Source organism: Ceratotherium simum, chromosome 39 (genome assembly GCF_057802395.1).
Source record: "Ceratotherium simum simum isolate JZ-2026a chromosome 39, ASM5780239v1, whole genome shotgun sequence".
NCBI lineage: Eukaryota > Metazoa > Chordata > Mammalia > Perissodactyla > Rhinocerotidae > Ceratotherium > Ceratotherium simum.
Window position 1 is genome coordinate 16,106,634 of NC_141938.1, and position 21,362 is coordinate 16,127,995.

General features: G+C 66.1%; 1 protein-coding gene across 6 annotated transcripts in view; it reads right to left on the minus strand.

The window, feature by feature from the left end:
* ARID3A (AT-rich interaction domain 3A) overlaps nt 1-21,362 on the minus strand; it is a 34,703-nt gene that overhangs the window by 12,149 nt on the left and 1,192 nt on the right. For 5 of the 6 annotated variants that reach the window (XM_087425912.1, XM_087425913.1, XM_087425915.1 and 2 more), the window contains exons 2-3: nt 18,221-18,868; nt 16,930-17,260 (exon numbers count right to left, since the gene is read on the minus strand). In XM_087425912.1, coding sequence (XP_087282038.1) covers nt 16,930-17,260; nt 18,221-18,606 — 717 coding nt within the window. In that variant the 5' untranslated portion in view covers nt 18,607-18,868. Of the gene's footprint in view, nt 1-16,929; nt 17,261-18,220; nt 18,869-19,495; nt 19,639-21,362 lie in introns of those variants that run through there. The other variant, XM_087425911.1, reaches the window with a different exon arrangement.

The window sequence follows — 21,362 nt, forward strand, 5'->3', positions numbered from 1 at the left end:
AGAGAGCGGAGCTGGGGGGGATTTGCCCAGGACGGGCAGCGGCAAAGAGCAGGCTTCAAATTAAGCTCCTGGGAATGCGGCCCCCATGGCCGCCGGGACTGAGGGATCAGGACTGCGGGGGGCCTTAAAACCATCAATTAGCCTGGCCAGGATAATCCGTCATCAGGGCCCCAGCACGAGCCGACGCCCAGCTCCTCTGCGTGGGACATCCCCGGGGCCTGGGGAGGCGGGGTCCTCGGGCCGGCCACCCCTCAGCCATGTTGCCCCTCCCTGGGCCTCAGTTTCCCCATCTGTGCAATGGAGACAAAGTGGGGCCTCTGGGGGACGGGCCGGGGGAGCCGGAGCCCAGACCTGGGTGGTCGAGGCTGGCCCTTTGTCTCCGCCCCGCCTGGCCGGGCTGGCCGGCCGCATTCCTGTGCTGATTTATGGCGGCCGGGAGGCCCTGTTTCCCCTGCCCGAGGGGTGCGGGGGCCCGCAGGTGGCTCTTCCCGTGGGCGTGCACCCGCCAGGCCTCGCCCCTGCCCCGTCCTGGCTCTCTCTGCCCCTGTCCCTGTGCGCCCCCGGGGACCCCGCACCCCTCCCCCACCAGCCTCCCACCACGGAGCCGTGGACGGCCACACTTCTGGTCCCCTGTCCTCTGCCCGGGAGAACGTCAGGGACTCTGTTTTCCTGCCTGTGTCGAGAACAGGCCGAGCACACAGCAGTGGCTTAATAAATGCTCGTTAAATGAACCCTCACTTTTCTCAGCTGCCACGGGGGCCGGGCCGGGCAGAGAGCGAGCTCACACGGACTCGTGGGGGTCTCGGCTGAGACGACAGGTGCCCCCAGATTCACGTCCCCCCAGAACCACGGAACGGGGCCTCATCTGGAAATGGGGCCTTTGAGATGTTGTCAGTTAAGCGCAGATCATTCCAGACAGAGTGGGGTGGCCCTAAATCCAACGACGGGTGTCCTTATAAGAGAGGGGGACACAGAGACATGGGGAGACGGCCACGTGACCACAGAGGCAGGATCGGGGTGATGTGGCCACACCCCGGAAGCTGGACGAGGCAGGAGGGACCCTCCCCTGGGGCCCCTGGGGGGAGCGTGGCCCTGTGACCCCGTGATCTCGGACGCCCGGCCTCCTGGACGCACAGCACGAACTCTGGTCTGAGCCTCCTGCTTAGTGGTCATCTGTTACGGCCACCCCAAGAGGCTCATACGGGGCCCGTGAACCTCAGGCCCCTCCTGACGAGGGGACAACATCACCTTTGAGATCCTGACCTGGGGGGACGGGGGGTCTGCCCTCCCCGACCCCTTTTCCCTGGCCTGGCCCCCACAAGAGACCCTCCTGCCTCAGTTTCCCCACCTTTTGAGGACAGTGCGCAACAAACACGACAGCTTCACCCTCGGCGCCGGGAACCATTGTGACCCCCATATTCCAGGCGGGGAAACCGAGGCTCAGGGTGGGGACCAGCTGCCCCGCGACCCACGGGCACAGGCGGGCTGGTTCGGCAGGGAGCTGCTAACCCCCAGGCCAAATGGTGGGCGGACTGTGGTGGGACAGTCAGACCCCAGTGGGCCGGGGCATTGTGCGGGGCCATAAAGGGGGCTGTGCAGGACCCCCGGCTGCCGGAGGGGGAGGCGGCTTTAACAGCCGTTGCTGTGGGCAGCCAACAACAAAGCCGGCAGGAAAGGCCGCCCGGCTTTATGGGGCTCTGGCCCCGAGTTCCGCAGCCCCGCGGGTGTGTCCGCCCCGGCCAGCCTGCCAGGCCCCAGGGATGAGCGAACTGCGGGCGGTGTCTAGACCCCCCATGGCGGTGTCCAGGCTCCCCTCGGGGGCAGTGGGCCCGGCTGCCTGTCCTCGCAAGCCTCTCTCTGGGCCACGACACACGCAGAGCCCAGGCCTCGGTCCCTCCTGGCTTCGCGGGTCCAAGGCGGACCAGAAGGCGCTGCATGGGCCGCTGCCATACCCAGAGCCGCAAACCCCGGCTGGAGATGGGGAGAAACCTCCGGAAACCCCTCCCTCGGGCTGAGGGCCGAGATAAGCAGCCCCACTCTGCCCTCCCTGCAGCCTGATTTCCCGTGGCCTCTGACCACGAGGTCTCGCTCCGGCCCCTGCCTGACCTGAAGACCACCCCCCCCAGGGTCCACATGGTCCCAGGGGACCCCACCAGCCCCTCTCCCCGCCTCTGCCCTGGCGGTTCCTCCTGCCTGGAATGCTGTTCCAGCCGCCGGCTGCCCCGCGTCCAAGTCTCTCCACGAACGTAGTCCCGCCAGGGGCCCCGCCGGCCGACAGCGCCACCACCGCCCTGTCTCCACGTCTGTCACACACTTGGACACATTTACCGCTCTGGGGCCTCCCTCCCTCCCTGGCTCCCACCTCCGAGCCGCGTGGACGTCCACACCGGGCTGTCCGTCCGCCCGGGGGAACCTCAGAATTGTGTCTGTTGGTGGCCTATGTGGAGAACCGGGCACACAGCGGTTGCTTAATAAATGCTTGTTAAACGGACCTTGATTTCTCAGTGTGACATGGGGACGGGGCCGCTGACCCTTCCCCAAATGCAGACGTGCCACCGACCCTGGCTCGCCCGGCGATGGAAGGTGTCCCTTCCCCGGTTACCAAGGCCAGGCTGACCATGCATGCGTCTTCCCCTCCCCAGCACCACCCACTTCACAGAAGGGGAAACCGAGGCACAGAGCAGGTGGGGCCGACGCTCCCCCACTTCCCCCGGACTCAGCAGTTAGAGGGGCTTTTCCGGGAAGTCGGAGCGTGACCCCCCTGCCCCACAGTCTCCTACGGCTGCCGTCACCCAGCAAAGACCTCTCTTCTCACGCCTGGCCCTGGCCTCCCTCCACTCCAGCCGCAGCCTCGTGCCTGCTTCCTGGGCACAACGCACACGCCCTCACCCCAGGGCCTTTGCACAGGCTGTTCCCGGATCTCCCTGGCCCCTCTTCACCCTCTCACCCCTGCCTCCTGCCGCATGTGGGTTTAATGCCGGCCAGCAGAGGGGTGTGGAGAGGCCTGGTGGGGGAGGAGGGAGGTGCTGGGGGGCCGGCTGAGAGGTGTCCTGGGAATGCTAAGCATTTTTACCACCACGGCCGGGGTCAGCGGGGTGACAATGCTGACCAGGCCGAGACAACCCCGGAGTTGTGGGGGTCCCTCGGCTGCCCTGCAGGGGCAAGCAGGCCCCTCTGGAGCCATGGAGCCCACCCCGGGGTGGGACCCCCGCCCCAGCCTGCAGCCTGGAAGTCGGAGGAAAAGGCCCCACTGCCACCAGCAAACCCACAGAGTGAGGGACTGGCTGGGGGACGTGTTTGCGGGGAGGGCCCGGCCCCAGGTGGAGGTCACGGTGCCACCAGAAGGCCCCACCTGGGCGACAGTGTGCAGGTTCCCAGCCCAGGGAGCCCAGGGGTGGTGTCTGGCCTTGGCAGAGGGGCCCCGGCTATAAAGAAACCGCCCGTCCACGGGGCCCCCGGACGACCTTTGCCCCTTCATGGTGTCTGCTCAGGCCCCCTCCCGCCACCCAGGCGGCTCCAAAGTCCGTGGGGCCCCATCTCGGGAGGCGGCCACTGGGCCGGCAAGGACCCTGGGACGGAGGCGGCCGTCCTAGAGAGGGACCAAGATCAGGGCGAACCTGGAATGGCCTGTGCCCAGCGCCGGGGACGACCGTCTGGTGCAAACACGGAAACAGCAGAGAGACGCCCGAGCACGGGAAAGTTCTAAAAAGGCGCGTTTTTACCCCGTCCGGGACGGCGGATGGGAAACCAGGCTGCGGGGACAGGTTCACGAAGGCCTGGGCGGGAAGACGCCCCACCAGCAGCCGCCCCCACACCTCGTGCCCCGCGGGACCGCCCGGCGACTCCGCTGCTGAGGGTCAGAGGGGACAGATAGACGCCACCAGGCGGAGCCTCGGTGGAACCCGGCCGCTCGGGGGGGTCCGTGGAGGGAGGAGGCACCAGTGAGCCTGCAGCCTACTTTTCTCCAAATCTTTAAGAAGATATTTACGGAGGTGAAATTTACAAAACAGAGAACTCACCATTTTATAGTCAACAACTCAGAGGCATTTAGTGCATTCACAAGGTTGTGCAATCATCACCTCTAGCCAGTTCCAGAACATTCCATCAACGCCTACAGGAAGGCCCATCCCCCTCCCCAGCCCCTGACAACCACGAACCCACTTTCTGTCTGTGGATGCGCCTGTTCTGGACATTTCACGTCAATGGGATCACACACCGTGTGTCCTTCTGTGTCTGGGTCTCTCACTGAGTGTCGTGTGTTCGAGGTCCATCCACAGTGTGGCTGTGTCAGGGCCTCACTCCTGTTCATGGCTGCGTCATACTCCAGTGTGTGGGTGGACACGTTGTACGCATCCATCTTCTGTGGATGGACATCTAGGATGTTCCCCCTTCTGGCTCTTGTGACTCACGCTGCTGTGAACACCATCTCACCTATTTCTAGATCTTTCAGGTTTTGCACAAGAATTGATTCATCGTAACCCCTCAAGCAAAGTGAAACTGCAGACACACAAAGCAGAGAAGTCGGCTCACCTGGTTTCCAGCCCCCGTCCCCGCCAGAGAACACCCAAGAGCAACCAAGACGGTGACTCAGACGATGCTTCTTACTTGCAGCCTCCCGGGATGCAGGGTCCGAGGGACTTTAAAATCTTTACATCGAGATCAGGCTGCGTGTCCCCTGCTCCAAAGCCGCCCGTGGCTCCCTATCGCTCTCAGGAGAAACCCCAAACTTCCAGCTGGTTGGCCCCTCACTATGTCTCCACCTTCTCTCTCCCCGCTCGGTCATTTTGCTCTGGCCACAGGGGCCAGCTCGCTGCTCCCCACGCCCGTTCCTGCCCCGGGGCTTTTGCACTTGCTGGTCCCTCCACATGGAGCCCCCTCCTCCTCCAACGCCAGCCTCATTAACTCCTGCAGCCAGCTCTGACCCCTAAGCTCTGACCCCCCGGCTCTGACCCCCAGGCCGGGGCAGCGCCTCCAGTAACACTCCCTGCTCCCCGCCCCCGGCATCGGTCACGGTCACCTGACTGTGACCTTATTTTGGGATGGTTTCTTTCTCGACTTTGTCCCCACCCCAAGGAGAGCCCCCCGAGGGCAGGACTGGGGTCTGAGGGTGCCAGGCACGGCTCCTGGTATACAGCAGGCGCTCACCAAGGAAGGGAGGGAGGAGAGAACACACTGGGTCCCCTGCCCCCTGGGGCCCGTCCTCCGCCGGCCTCCATCTCGGCCCAGCTGACGGCCGGGCCCGCCCACCCGCCGATAAAGCCCCCACTCCCATTAGTGGGCGGAGGGGCCCCTCGCGCCACCAGAGATGACTCAGCGCTCGCGGCCGTTGCCGGCCCAGGTGGGCCGGGAGCCTGTCCCTGGGGGCCGCCGGCCTCCCCCATTCACAGAAACGCCCACGGCTGCCGGGGGAGGGCGGGCGGCTCCGCGCGGCCCCCCATCCCCCCGCGCCCACTCCGCACTCGGGGAAACTGAGGCTGGCGGAGAGCTCTGTGCCCCCGTGGTGACCAGTCTCACGTCCGGCGCTGGTGGGGCGCCCATGACCTGCTAAGCGCCTCATCCGCTGTTTTTCATGCTGCAGGAGGCGGGGCGGGACGTGGCCCCAAGTGTGCGCCCCTCACCCGAGGTCAGGCAGCTCAGAAACGGCAGAGCTGAGCCTCGAGGCCAGTCTCGTCCCCTCCCTGCAGGGTGCCCAGAGCAGGGACGAACAGACAGACAGATGGACAATAAATGAACACAGAAGGGCGCTCGGAGGCTTCGGGAGGAGGTCGGTTGGTGGGGAAAGACCTGGAGTGTGGAACCTTCTCTGTCTGTGCTCCCGGCCTCAGTTTACCCATCGTGGGAGTTGGGGCGCGTGGTCCTCTCTCCCAGCTCTGCGGGGCAGCAAGGACTTGGCCTCAGGAGGCCGGCTGGGTACCCGGAGGGTTTGCATTTGAGGTTTTTCTCTGTTCTGGAAACTCCCAGGACACAGCGCGGAGGAGGTGGAAGGAGAGTGAGGGCTGCCTCTGGCCCATCCATTGTGCAGCCACTATTGAGCGCCTTCTGTATACCAAGGCCTGTGCTGGACACCGGGGACGCAGCCTGCTAGAGAGACCGGGGCCGGCGGGAGACGGCGGATCAAATGAAGGCGCCAGGGAGCAGGATCAGGGAAGGGCAGGCTCTCCTGTTGCTGCCTGCATACAGCAGGGGCTTAATCCATGCCCTCGTGCGACCTCAGCCTCTTCCAACGGGTCGCCCTCCGGTGCACCTGACCCCCGGGGGCACCCCCGCCCGCCGGACACGCGGCCCTTTCGTTTCCCGTCAGTGCTCCAGGCGGCGGCCTCCTCCACACAGATGCGAGGGGCCCCCTGGGCTCGCAGGAAATTGGGGAAGTGATTCTGGGCAGGGCCGAAACATCTGTCTGCTCGGCCACCCCCCGCCCAGCATGTGTCCCCGTCTGAGAAGACACAACACCCCACCCACGGCGCAGATATTAATAAAAAGCGCTGGAGACGAGCTAAGAAGACTGGGCCACAAAAGCCAGGCCGCAAGGCTGGGCCACAAAGGCTGGGCCACGAAAGCCGGACCACAAAGGCTGGGCCACGAAAGCCAGGCCACGAAGGCTGGACCACGGAGGCTGCACCCGGAGGCTGGACCACAAAGGCCGGGCCATGGAGGCTGGACCACAAAGGCAGGGCCACGAAGGCTGGACCACAAAGGCTGGGCCACGAAAGCCGGGCCACGAAGCCAACGCTCAAAGGTGCTTCTCTCTGGATTTCTGGATGGCGGAGTTCCAGGGAAGGGCCCCGCCCAGCTCTTCCCCTGTCCAGGTCGGGCCTTCGTGGGACCAGAGCCAACCTGAAACCTCCGTCCTCTCATGCATGGGTGGGCGGGGTGCACCTGGGCATCCACGGGGGATGAGGGAATGGTGGGGGCCAACCATGCAGGGAGGAGGGTCCGGCCCCATGAAGATGGGGGGTTAGGGGGCAGGAGGGACGACTGTGGTGTCAGGACAAGGCCGGTCACCCACCAGCCCCATGTCGCAGCTGGGGAAACTGAGGCCCATGGCGGAACCAGCAGGCCCGACACCGACGATGCACCCAGGACGAGGGCAGCGGGGACACTTCTAGGAAGACAGTACGAGGAGGCAGGTGTCCCGGGCAGAATGCAAATGACACCCAAATATCCGGGCCTCCAGTCCTCCTGGGAGCCCCCCCACACTGGCCCGGCCCTGAGCCGACCACGAGCCACGCGGGGCCCGCTTCCCTGAGAGAGAACCCCAGAGCCAGACTCGAGCCCAGGACCGAGCCCCTGGGCGCCTCTGGAGAGACCACACGGTGCCAGGGCCACGTCGGAGCCTTGTGGGGTAGGGGAGGGACCCTGCCTGCGCCTGGCGCTCCCCCGGCAGACACTTCAGGGCCGGAAAGCCAAGAATCCAGAATGTTCTCTCCCCCAAGCAATTACAAAGCTGACATCCACGCTGCTCTCGGGGCATTTTGTATGGGGTCCCAGGACCCCAAGACCCACGCACGATATGTCTCGCGCTCCCACTTGGCCGCGGGGTCCAAGGGCTGCGCCTGGGGCCTGGCACCCGGAATTAGAAGTCCCACCCCGGGGTGTCCCCTAGAAGGAAGAGCCCAGTTGCCTGCAGACGAGCCCCAGGCACCCCGGAAAGTGCCGAAAGGGACTCTCCCAGCGGCTGGAGCTGTTCGGAAAGATCTGCCTGGCTGGGAGTGAGGTCCCCATCGCTCCCAGCCCGGGTGCTCTGAACAGAAGTGCAGTCAGGCTGCCACAGCACCCGCCGTCCCAGGGCAGCTGCGGACAGAGCAGGAAGGAAGGGGGCTGCCGCCCACCTGCCGCCTCCCACCCAGGGGACAGGAGAAGGAGTCCCGGGGGCTCAAGGCCTGGGGTCCCCGCTGGCTCCCCCACAGAAGCCTCTGCCAGACCCCGGGCCGAGGGCAGGGGACAGGATCTGCAGGAGGGGGACCCTCTCCTGGAACACCCCACCTCCCCGTGTAGGGGAAGGAGGAGGAGGGAGATGGGCGGCCCTGGGCGGACACACAGCTGGCGCCCCCCATGTCCTGTCCTTCCCCACCATGACACTTGGTCCACGGTAATTAACAACAACAAAATGGCAACAGCCGGCGCTCACTCATGCTGCCCCCGCTTTACAGACGGGGAAACTGAGGCCCAGGAGAGGGTGTTACAAGCGGCCGGCATGGGGGACGGAGGGCAGAGCTTCAATGTGCACCCCAGTTCAGCTGGCTCTGCCCCACTGGACGGTAACAACGTCAAAGAAACGAACAACCCCAGAGGTGACTTCAGGCCCCACTTCCTTTCCAAGAACCGCGCACCCCGTCCGCGGGCGCGTGGACCGGCCGGAGGGGGCAGGGAGGCGGGGTGGGGTGTCAGCCAGGTCAGGGGCCGCCCACTGCTCCTGGGAGAAAGGTGGCTGAGGAGGAATTACGGGGCGACGGGGCGGCAGAAACAGAAACCAGGGGACCCGGGGACACGGACGCGGCCCGGGCTCCAGCCCCGGTTCCCCCAGAGAGAAGCACGGTGACCTCGGCGGGTCACACCAGTTCCAGCGCCCGGCTGCCCCCTGCCTCCATCAGACAACCCCAGCCTGGCCTGAGTCCCGGGGAAGAATCTGGGTGGCTGGTCATAAAAGGGGAGATGAAAGGAAGAACAGAAGGGGGACAGCCAGCCCCCACCCGTCCACAGTGGGGACCCCTCGGGGCTGGGCAGGTGCCCCCCGGGTGGGATGTCACAAGCCCAGGAGACCCACATTTGCAGCAATGGGTTCAGGACCCTATGTTGGGGGGGCTCGGGGATACAACCTAACAGGGCAGATGCGGGGGTGGCCACAGGGGCCCTCAGAGACCCCTCCCCGGGGGCAGAAAGAGAAAATAACACAGCTCAGCCACGCACGGGGACCGACGGCCACGCCCGCCTGGACAGAGATGCCAGACCCACCCCCAGAGACGCTAGAAAGACTCGCCCACATCCCCTCGGACACCCCCCCCGACAGAAACCCCCTGACCTCGGCCCCCCACGTGGACCTCTACGTGGCCGTGGACACGCGTCCGCCCCACGGCCAGCACACAGACCCTCGCACCCGTCTGGACATACAACCCCACCCCCACCCCGCATGCGCTCACGGCCCTGCAGGCCCGCCCCCCCCCACAGACGTGGTCTCCAGCACACGCAGACACGCCCGTCCACCCAGACTCAGACGCACAAACACAGACACGCCCTCGCTCGCCGCAGATAATGGCCCCAGACGGCCCGCCCTCGGCCGCCGTGCCCGCCCAGCCCACTGGGCCCCACACCCCCACCGCCACGCGGCCACGAGGGCAGCCACTTCCGTCTGCTTGGCTCACAGAGGCGTCCCCGTGACAAGAGCAGGGGCTCGTACACAGCAGGCGCTCCACAGATGCGTGTGGAAGGACCAGGCTCAGACACACACGCGCGCAGGTGCACAGCCTGGCCATCTGCCCCAAATCGCTCCCCAAAGGAGGGTCCGCGGCCGGCCAGGGTCGGGGCCCCCCGTCCTGTGCCTGTGGCTCCCTGAGACCCCGCCTGGTGTTGCCAGGCCTGAGGGTCAGGGCCCGTCACCCCCATTCCTGGGGCGGCCGTCACAACAGCCGGGGGAGGGCTGAGAACAGGGGCGCATCCTCTCCCGGTTCTGGAGGCCGGACCTCCAAGATCCCCGTGTGGCAGGGCCGCGCTCCCCCCGGAGGCTCCCGGGGAGGGTACATCCTGCCCCTCCCAGCCTCTGGGGGCCCCGGCGTCCTGGGCTTGTGGTCGCGTCACCCCCGGCTGTCCCTCCATCTCCACATGGCCCCTGCCCTGCGTCTGTCTGTCCTCTTCTCATAGGGACACCAGTCATTGGACTCAGGCGCCCCCCCACTCCACGGCGGCCTCGTCTTAACCGACCATGTCTACAAAGACCCCATTTCCAAACGAGGTCCCGTTCCGAGGTTCCAGGCGGACGTGAGTTTTGGGGGACACTATGCACCCCCGAGAGGTTTCCTCCTGGAAGGCGGGTTTATACTTGTCCCTCTGTCATCGTCTGGGAGGGCGGGCATGTGTCCCCGAGGCCCCCGGGGTGACGGGTGGGCGGGCTGACTGTGCCCTCCCCGCCCCCAACCCTGGCCCCTCGAGACCCCCGCCAGCCCTGACCGCGGGGCCAGGCCGCGTACGCGCCGGGGCCTTCAATAGCCAGATTGGTTACCGTTTAACCCCGTGACCCCCAATTGTCCTCTGGCTGCGCGTGGCCGGGCGAGCTGAGAAGGGGCGGTCTGCGCCCCGCCCCTGCGCGTGCCCACCTGCCCGCGGCACCCCGGCTGTGCCCCTGACCCGGCTGGGAGCGCTACCCCGCGGGCGAGGGTGTCTGTAAATGGGGGAGCTGGGCTGTCACAGACAGACAGGCGGATGCCCCCCCAAGTCGCCACGGGTGGTGCTGGCTCTGGGGCCAGAAAACTTAGGGAGCTGAAGGGTCTCTGAGTCAGCAGGGGAAATCGAGGCACAGAGGGGGCTGAGCCTGCCCGGCGTCCCCTCTTGATCAGAGAGGGCGCATCTCTGCCCAGGATCACACAGCGGCGAGTGAGGGGAAGAAGGAACAGAGGCCGGCGGCGGGGCCCCCACCACCCCTGAGGCCCCGTTCGCATCTCGGGGCTCCACGGCTGCATCAGAAACGTGGCTCCTTGGGCCGGCCCCGTGGCTTAGCAGTTAGGTGCGCGCGCTCCGCTGCTGGCTGCCTGGGTTCGGATCCCGGGTGCGCACCGACGCACCGCTTCTCCGGCCGTGCTGAGGCCGCGTCCCACGTACAGCAACTAGAGGGATGTGCAGCTGTGACAGACAACTATCTACTGGGGCTTTGGGGGAAAAAAAATAAATAAATAAAATTATGAAAAAAAAAAAAAAAGAGAAAGAAACGTGGCTCCGGGACCCATGGCCGGCAGGCGCGGCAGCTGACCTGTGCCCGGGCCGGCCGACTCGAACCACTGACGGGGACAACACGACTTTCCGGCTAATGGTTAACGGGCCCCTCCGCGACCTCACGCTCCACAGGGCACGGGGAGCCCGCGGGCCGGGTGGTGGGCACGCAAAGCTCACACACGGGTACATGTGGGAGACGGCTGTGCACACGCACTCACACACGCATGTGCTTGCAGATCCCCACGCACACAGCCACGTGCAAACAAAACAGCCACAGAGGACCGTCACCCCGTCACACAGGGACACACGGAGCGTGCACGGCGCTGGCATCAACATGCTTGGGGATGCACGGGCCCTAACCACTCGTGTGTCCAGACCCCAGGACACACTCAGGACACATCCACACAAGACAGGTGACGTGGTGCACATGTGGGGGTACACAAACACGTCGGACACGGGGATGCACGAGCCGGCGCCACAGATGCTCCACGTGGCCCCAGAATGTGCACGTGGACGCACACACGAGGGCCACGGCGCCAGCACACGCATGGGCTACAGACACCTATGGAGCCTCTCAGGATGCCCCGGAGCCCTGGCCCTGGGGAACAGAGACCCCAACACACGAGGGACCCGCCAGCCCACGGGGACCACGTGCCCGCCCACCACGCCCCTACACCCACGGGCCGCTCACACGCACCCCACGTCAGCGGGCCGGGCCCCACGTGGCTCGCCAGCACCGTGCCCTCCCGCGGCCGTGTGTGTGATTAGAGAGCGTGGGGCGGGCCGGGCGCTTGGCAGCGGCCCCCGGGGTGGGGAGCGGGCGGCAGGCTTGGGGCCAGGCCACAGTGGCGGTGACCCCACGGTGTGACTGGGTGGTGGCGCGGAGGCCAGATAAGGCTCTTCCGGCTGAGTCAGTGTGGCTCCAGGGCTGGCACGGGCGGGGGCACGGTGCCAGGGGCTGGCGGGCAGGCCCCCCCCCCACGCCCGCCACGGCCCGGCTGGCTCCACGCCAGCAGCCACAGAGCCTTTGATGAGGCGGGCGCTGCCCCGGGAGGGGTGGGCCGGGCTCCTGGGGGGCTTCCCGACACCCCACCCCTCCCCTTGCACACGGCCCGGCTCCCGGGGCCCCAGGAAGACGCCTGGCGCCCGAGCTGGCCCACGGGACCCACGGGGCCAGGTCCCCGGCTGCCCTGTCCCAGGTGCATCAGCTGAAGGTTGCCGGGCTCAGAACCCAGGCCGTGCCCTCTGCCCAGAACACTCTTCCACCGGAAGAATTCTCACCCTTCTCTCCTGGTCTCACAGCCCCTCTGTAGTGCTGGCCCCTTCCAGTCCCGCTGGATCATGGACCCCTGAAGGGTGCTCCCAGCATCTCTCTCCCCCCAGCTCCAAACCCTGCCAAGGCCCCCTTCTGAGCCCACCTTTGGTTTCCCCTGATGTTCTGCCCATCCTTCTTTATGCTCCAGCCACACCATTCCAAGATGCAAACCCTATCCTTCTCTGTCCATCTGTGAACTCTTACATATCCCACAAAGCCCCAGCCGCAAAGCCCGTTCCTCCTGGCAGCCTTTTCCTCAACCCCCTTCCTCTCAGGGCTGGGAGTGCCTGTGTCCAGCTCTGGCTCCCCCAAGCCTGGGGGGCTCCCAGGCAGGAGGAAGACACCTGCCACCTCCTCCCTGAGCCCAGCAATTCCGGCTCCCCATCCTCAGCACACACTGCCCCGGGGGAACTCTCCTGAGCCCAAAGATGTTCACGGCGGTATCGCCTACAACAGGGACACAGCAGAGAGAACAGACCAGTGGGCTGGTGTTGGCCCCAGCCTGCCGAGAACCAGGCGATTGGAACATTCTATACAACAGGCACTGGCTGATAATGTCACATTTCTGTGCGTAAATGGACAGAGAAAGGCCTGGGAAACCCACAGCCGATGCCAGCCAGGTGAGGGCGGGGGCTGGTTGGAAAGCTCCATCTCTTCTCTCTACGAGAACGGTGTCAAGTGTCACCTTTGCAATCAAAAATGGACTTAAAAACGTCTAGGAGTGTATTTTCCATAATTAAAAAAATCTAGGGCCGGCCTGGTGGTATAGTGGTTAAGTCCAGTGTGCTCTGCTTCAGCAGCCCGGGTTCGTGGGTTCGGATCCCTGATGCAGACCTATACCACTCATCAGCCACGCTGTGGTGGATGACCCACATATAAAATAGAGGATGACTGGCACACATGTTAGCTCAGGACTAATCTTCCTCAGCAAAAAAAAAAAAAAAAAAAACCAAAAATCTACATGAGCTGAAAGGACGAGAAACAAAATAAAACGGGACCCCAGCCTCTGGGGGCGGACGTCTCTGAGTTGCCCAAACCCACTTCCAGGGCCACACATGTTGGGACAGAGCAGGACACCCATGGGAACAAAATGAGCCCCGGGGGCCTGGGAGGGGGCAGGCAGGATCCAAGGCGAGGACAGGCAGCCTCGGGCCCAGAGCCCCACCGAGCGCCCACGTGTGTTCAGGCCCCAGACCAGCCACCTCCATTTCAGACGAAGGAAACAGGCTCAGAGCGGCCACCAGGCTCCCCCAAACCCCACGGCCAGCGGCCCCCTGGCCCTAGGGCTCGCCCCCCTGCCCCTCACCCAGCGCACCCTGGGGTCAAATCCCAGCTCTGGACTGGTGCGGTGGCATAGTGGTTAAGTTCATGCGCTCTGCTTTGGTGGCCCGGGATTCGAGAGTTTGGATCCTGGGTGTGAACCTACACACCGCTAATCAAGCCATGCTGTGGCAGGCGTCCCACATATAAAATAGAGGAAGGTGGGCACAGATGTTAGCTCCGGGCCAATCTTCCTCAGCAAAAAAAAAAAAAAAAATCATAGCTCTGACACCTTCCCCTGTGACCACGTGATTGGACCACTCCGTGCCTCGGTTTCCCCATCTGCACAACGGAGGCGATCCTCCCCATGGGATCCAGTGAGGGTGCACGAGACACGCAGGAGACCCTCACACTGCTGGTGGCACGAAGGTGGGTGACAAATATTATCCAGAACTGTCACCTCTACATTGCTGGGCTCGTTGACAAGTTACGTGGAGAGCGGACACCGCCCCGGGAAGCAAGGAAAATCTCCCGACATTTAACGCAAATCGAACCCACAGTGAGACGCCAGGCCGCACCGCCAGATGCTGGAGTCGGGAGTCAGAATCACAGGTGTCGGCTCCGGAGAAGCCGGAGTCCCTGTGCACGGCGGGCGGGAAGGTGAAACGGGGCAGCCGCTGCGGACGACAGCCAGCAGGTCCTCAAAAGGGGAAAGAGAGTCACTACCGGACCCAGCAATTTCACTCCCAGGCGTGGGCCCAAGAAAACGGGAAACACGTCCCCACACAGACTTGTGCATGCGTGTGCACGGTAACATGACTCACAACAGACAAAGGTGGATACAACCCCAGTGTCCACCCACACACTGGAGTATTACTCAGCCATGAAGAGGAGTGAGGCCCTGACACAGCCACACCGTGGATGGACCCTGAACACACGACGCTCAGTGAGAGAACCAGACACAGAAGGACACACGGCGTGTGATCCCATTGATGTGAAGTGTCCAGAACGGGCACATCCACAGACAGAACGTGGGTTCCTGGTTGTCAGGGGCTGGGGAGGAGGGGGGTTGGTTGGGGGGATAATGGTTACAAGGCACATTTGGCTAAAGGGTAAATGTAAAGGGTACATTTAAAAAGGTCTATTTTTGAGGTGATGAAAACGTTCTATAATTAACTGACGACGGCCACGTAACTCTGTAAATGTACCGAAAACCAGTGAACTGCACACTTTCAAGGGATGAATTACGTGCTGTGTTAACTTCACATCCATAAAGCTGTTAAAAGAGACCTCAACGTTTATTTGAGTTGTTGAGACTAAGGATTCGAATCCTCAAGCGGCTGAAGACCTGGGATTAAGAGTCTGCCGGTTTAGAACCCACAGTGGCCCTTTCTGGAGCCCAGGCGTGGCGGTGTCGGTGACAGGAAGCCGCCACGGGGTCACCAGGATGCCACATCGGACGCCAGGAGGCTGAGATCCTAATTACCGCCCGTGACGCACCCCGATCCCCTGCCAGGGGCTCCGGATGCGTGGCCTCCACCAGCGCACGGCCTGGGCCCCCGGCGGCGAGGTTCCGGGTTTTCAAGGAAAGATTCCGTGGCCGGGAGCCCGCCGCCCTGGCCCCTCCCCAGCCTGGCTGCCCCCCAGACCCGTGGCCGACGGTGGAATCTCGCGGCTGTCGAGGGTTTGTGGGCGGAAGGCAGCCCCGGGCCCTGCCAAGACCGAGAGGAAGAAGCCGAGATGGTGCCAAGTGGGCGGCCGGCCGGCCCGGCTGCCACGTGCCAGGAAGGGGGTGGGGCGGGCGCCAGAGTCAACACAGCCCCACATCTGCCGGGCCGGCTGGGCCCAGGCCACTGTTGACACTGGCTGCACAGGTGCCGGGCCAGCTGGACCCGCCACAGCCAGGCTGGGAAGATCCTCACCTGCCCATGAGCTCCCCGGCCCCCCGCCTCTGGGAATCCCCTCCACTCCCCGCCAGACCTGGCCCTGCAGCGCCCGGACCCCACACACAGGTGGAGGCCAGTTCTACCCCAGGGCCTTTGCACGGCTGTTCCTTCTGCCAGCTACACTGTTCCTCTGTGCCCCTGGCTCCTTCTCCTACAGGCTCGGCCCCCTCTTGCCTCAGTTTCCCCACCCGAGCCCCGACTCTGGGTGTCCCTGAGACATCATCATCGTGTCCTGATAAGTGGACAACATGCTCCCAAGGCCCTTTGTTCCCGACGTGCCGAGGGGGCTCTGGGGTCCGAGCATGTGACCCCTCGTCCCCACCTGGCCTGGCATCGGGCCCCGGGAGCTGGGGCCGCTGGGCGGGGCCGGGGTTCCTGTCAGTCTCTGACCCCACGAGGGTCGCGAGGCCTTGTCCCTCTTCCCAGACCCGGCCGTGACCCTTCGAGGCCGGGGGTGTCGTCTGGCTCCGGCCTCCCAGAGGGTCACAGCCCCCCGGCCTGGAGGGGGCAGCCCAGGCCACGCGTGGGGCGCGGCCGACCACGCCCCTCAGAGGTGACGCCTGCTGGCTGTCATTCCAGCCGTCGGCACCGCCATCCGCGAGCCAGGCCCCGGCGGGAGGCCAGGCCGCCGCACCCAGCCCCAGACGCCTGGGCAGCTTGGGGCAGACGGGCAGGCGGGGGATCAGCCGTCCCTCCCGTTCCTCGAAGCTTGGCTCCCGCCTCGGGCCTCGCGGGCACCCTCCCCCCCGCCCCGTCCGTCCATCGTCCCTACACCCCAGCCCTTGGCTCGTTCCCTCGGTCGTGGGTCCAGTTGCTACACTTTGTCTGATTTCCGACGGGCTTCGTCAGGCTGAGGGGCCCCACCCGGTGGCCGGGGAGGCCAGCGGCCCCAGGGACCACCTCCCGCGCCCCCGCTGGCGCGTCCGCAGCCCCCAAAGCCCAGCTAAGGCCAGGTCCCCGCCGGCCGCTCCCGGAGGTCGGGCCGGCCCAGCTGGCCGCGGGCTGGAATGCGAGCCCGGCCGGCCGGGCGGCCGCCATCTGGTTTCCATCTGCCCGGCTCCGCGCGGCCCCACTTCAAAGGCTCCCCGCCCGGCCACTTCCTCTGCCCCGGCCGCCCGCGGGGAAGGCACCAGGATGGCCCCGCTTCCTCCCCGCCCGCGGAGCCCCGGGAGGCTGCCGGCAGGCGGTCTGTCCACACCGTCCACACCGACGTGGCCGCCCCTGCTCACACCAGCCGCCCAGCCCCAACCAACGGGCTCCAGGCCAGCCCCCCCTCGGGCCAGCCGGGGCGTCCCCTCACTCAGAACCCCTCTCCTCGCTCTGCCTGCTCGGTGGACCCCCGAAACCTCCCCCCCCCGGCTGGCAGCCACGCACTCGTGCACTTACCGGCCGGCCCGTCCCACCCCTGGGTCGCAATCAGACGCCCGGCCGTCCGGCTGGAAGGACCCCAGCAGCACCCCCGACGCCCCCGTGCCGCGCGCAGCCCACCTGCTTGAACTGCTCCTCGTACGTCCAGTCCCCGTGGTCGGGCGGCTGCAGCTGGGGTGCCACGTGGGCAGCCCCTCCCGGCGGTGCCGGGCCAGCTCCGGCCCGCTCCAGGCCACCCAGCGCGCGGGCCCCGCCGTCGCCGCGGAAGGCCTGGGGCAGCTGCGCCTTGCGGGGGAACAGGGCCGCGGGGCCCAGGCCGGCGGCGCCGGGGGGGCCGAGCCCCTCCTCGTCCTCGTAGTCCTCCTCCTCTTCCTCCTCCTCCTCCTCCTCCTCGTCTCCCAGGTCTTCCTCCAGCTCCTCCTCCTCCTCCTCCTCCTCCCATCTCTGCTTCCTGGGGCGGGCAGAGAGCACAGGTGAGGAGAGACGGCGCCAGCTCGCCCCGGCCTCGCCTCGGGTTCCCTCTCTGACCACCTGCCCCGGCTGCCCAGAGGGCCTGTCAGCACTGGCTGCTCGGGGCCAGGCCGGGCCACACTCTCGTTCCCAAACAGCCCGGGAGAGCACCCCCCGCTGCCCCTTCAGCATAAACCTCAGCCCCTGCCCGGCTGCCAACCCCGCCTCCGCCCACGCCTCTCCCTCCACCACACAGGCCTCCTCGCTCGGCCCTGAAAACGCCAACCCGGCTCCCGCCTCAGAGCCTTTGCTCGGGCTGTTCCCTCCACCAGGCATGCCGTTCCAGCTCCCCTCGCCCTCCCAGGGACTGTCACCTCTGCCCACCATTCTCCACAGCCGACCTCCTCCCCGCACCTCTGCTCTATTTCCTCCACAGCCCCCCCCCATCACAGCCCGTGTCTCCCCGCTTCTCCTTGTTAAAGGTCCTCCCAAAAAGATCCCACCGGGTATCGCCAGCGCCCGGCTCAGCCTGCACGGTACCCGGGTGGGTCAACCGACGGCCACTGTGGGCAGCTCCCATGCGGGCCACGGACTTTACCTGCCCCCGAATCTGCTGAGGCCTCGCCGGGCCACGGGGACCACCAGCCACATGGGGCTGGTTCCATGTAAATTAAGATGAAATAAAGCTACAAACTCAGACCGCTGGCCGCACCGGCCACATCTCAAGTGCCCAACAGCCAGTGTGACTGGTGGCTCCCCAACTAGACGGTACAGACGGAAGACATGTCCATCATCATCCAGAAAGTTCTAAAGGATGGCATTGCCCTTGGCGGTCAGCAGGAGGGCACACGTTCTATCCTTCCTTTATGGCCCTGTCCCCAGAGGCTTGAGCTGCCCAGTATACAGTAAGCGCTCAATAAACGCTTGCTCAGTCTGTGTAGCCTGCGGACCCCTGACTCACAGGTCGTCATCGGAGCCCACATCCTCGAAGTGCCTGTCGCCCTCGGCGTGTCCTGGCGCCTCCCTGCCTCGGCCGGGCGGGGCGGGTGAGCCTGGTGCCCCCTCCCGGGCCGCGTCCTCGTCCTCTGAGCCGAGGGGCCCGTCCTCGGAGCCACTGGGGCTGGGTGGGTGTCCGAGGCCCGCGGCGGCGGCCCGCATGGCGGCCAGCGCGGCCATCTGTGCCCGCTGCATCCGTGCGCTCTCGGGCTCTCTGTCCTCGTCCGGGGCGGCCCGGGCGCGGGCCGGGGGGCCGGCGGGGGGCTCGGGCGGTGGCTGCCGGGCCTCCAGCTCCTGGCGCGCCCGCTGCTGCCGCTGCAGGAGCGTCTCCATCACGGCCTGCAGCTTCATGACCCTGCGGGCCGGGCCGCCCCGGGCACCGGAGGGGGGCGGCCCCTGCGGGGAGGGGGCCCGGCCGCACTGCAGTGTGGGGGCCTCGGGGGAGCCGGGGCAGTGCAGGGTGGCGGGGGGCGGGGGCGGGGGCCGCCGGGCTCAGGCCGAGGGCTGGCCGGGCATGCCAGCGGCGGGCAGGCGGGCGGGCAGCGCCTCCTTCTCAGGCTGGGCGCCGGGGAGCAGCGGCTGGCATCCGGCTCATTCACGTGTTCGCGGAAACCTGGGGGCGGCAAGAGAGACCGTCAGACCCCACCTGGGCTCCTCGGCCCCATCTTCCCTCGGACGTCAACCGCAAAGGCCTCTGGGAAAATCCCTCCCCAATGGTCCCAACAAGGCTCAAACCTGGAGACCTTCCTGGAGGCGGAGGAGTGAGCCCTCCCCATCTGTCCCCCTCTGCCCGCCCTCCAGCAGGCTGGGAAGTGGGGTCACCCCGCACCGAACTCCCTGAGGGTCTCGAGGCGGCCCGCACCCGTCTGGGCCACAGAGAAACACACCGTCACCGACTACAGCTCCCTGGATTACTGCCTCATAAACAGAGCAGGGGGGACAGGGCCTTCCTGGCCTCTGAGTGGCGGGCCAGCTACCGGGCACTAGAATCTGGGGGGCTTCTGGGTTCTGGTTCCGAGTTCTACGGGCTGCTCATGCCAATGCTGGGGCAGCCTGGTCCAGGGGGGCTCCAGGCACCCTCCTTCCTCTGAGGCTCACAGAGACAATGGCTGACTCAGATTGAGCACTTGCTGTATACGGGCCCTGAACCAAACCTTCCCCACTTGTGTTCATCCCCGAACCTCAACCTCTCTGGGCCTTGGTTGCCCCGTCTGCAAAACGGTGCCCTGACGGCGCTCACCTCTCTGTGCTCAGCACGGATGACACAAGTCGGTGACGACTAAGGGGGGCGCACGGCAGGCACCACGGCAGTTAGGAAGGGAGGCACCAGAGGGTCCCCATTCTACAGATGAGGAAGTGAGGCTCGGAGGTGTCCTGCTGGAGGACACATGCCAGGCAGGGGTTTGAACCCACCTCTGGGTGGCCTGGGAGCCTCCCCCACAGCCCCCCGCCCCCTGTGCTCTCTGCAGGGGGCATCCCCCTGCCCTTTGGAACCCTAAGTGGGGCCAACCTCCCAGAATGTCAGGCACTCTGCCCCCAGCCTGGGGTCCCCTTGGACCACCACCCATCCTAATTGCCAGGGCCTCAGGTAGACTCCAGGCAGGGACGCCCCAGAACCTGGCCCAGCCGGGCACCACCGGGACCGGAGGACGCGGGTCCCGCCCCAGCCCCCCACCCTAACCCAGGGCACACCCCCGCCCGCCCAGGCCGCCAATAAAACAGACTGGGCAGAACCCAACAGGCCCGGCGGTGACACCCCAGATGGCACACCATGGGGACAGTGAGGGGGCAGAAGGACCCAGGAGGCCACCCCTAACCCAGCAAATGGACCCAAAAGGCTCACAAGCCACTCCTGGGGCAGACGGGCCACGCTCAGGAAGGGCCAGCCGGGCGGCAGAGCCTCCCCGTAGCTGGTCGATGCTCAGACACCAGGCTGGCTGCCCTCCCAAGCCCTCTGGTGGCCTGTGAGAGCAGCCTGACCCCACCCAGGGGAGTCTTACAGTGTAGACCCCCCAGCCTGGCCAGTCAGGGAGGGGCCCTGCAGACCCACAGGGAGCTCCGTGGCCTTCGGACCGGACCCCCTTCACCCAGACCCCCTGGGCTCCCAGCAGGAGGGTAACCGGCGGTGGGGGGGTGAATGGGGGGCCCTGTGGGCAAGGGGGAGGGCCACGTCCCCAAAGGATGTGGGTGTCCAGCAGCGGAGGGTTTCCAGGACACAAAGACCCTCTCAGAGGCCACGGGACTGGAGAGTGACCAGCAGACGCCCGTCCCCAGAGGCAGCACAGCGGCACCCAGCCCCCCACCCCAGGGACGGGCGGTCATCCCCCTACCAGCCCCAAGAAGTGCTGAGGGGACATTTCTCGCCCAGCGTCTCGCGGGGTCCAGCGCCCCTCCCCCACCTTTGACAACTTCAAGACGAGCCCCCCCTCCCCACGGAAACGCTGCAGGCAACGCCCCCCCTCTTTGGGGGGCAGAAGGAAGAGGCCAGAGGAAGCCACTCCCCCCCACGCCGCCCCCCCTCCAGGCCTGCTGGGTTTAATGACCCTTCCGGGTCGCCGGGTGGGGGAGGGGAGCAGGGCAGGTCTGCACGCTGGGGCTGGTGGAGGGGGCAGGTGGGAACCCCAGGGCCCCCCTGGGCCGGGCCGGGGCCCCCCGTGGCCGCCATTAACCCTAAGCTGGTGCCGCCCACCCCCTCCAGACCCCTCCCCCCAAGAGCCCTTTGTCCTCGGCCCCTACCCCCACTTTATGACAACCCCAGAGGACAGGCATTCCCAGGCGGGGACCGGGCGGGGATGGGGGGCCGCTGGGTGGTCGCTGGGACCTGGCTGGGGGGGCGGGGAGGGATCCCGGGCCACACCCTCCTGCTCCCCCATGCCTCCCGGAGAGAGAGGTCACCCGCTCGGGCCGGGCCTTGCAAAACACAGTTATTTAAAGAGTTGTGCAAGCCTGGGGCCCGCGGGTGGCGAAAGGGGCCCCTCACTCCGCCGGGGGAGGAGAGGGGGAGGGTGGGGCAGGGAGCTGGGGAGGGGGCTCGGAGAGTCAGGAGGGGGGCGCCCGGCCCCCCCCGGAGGAAGTGAGACGAGAAAAACTGAAGAAGAAGAAATAAG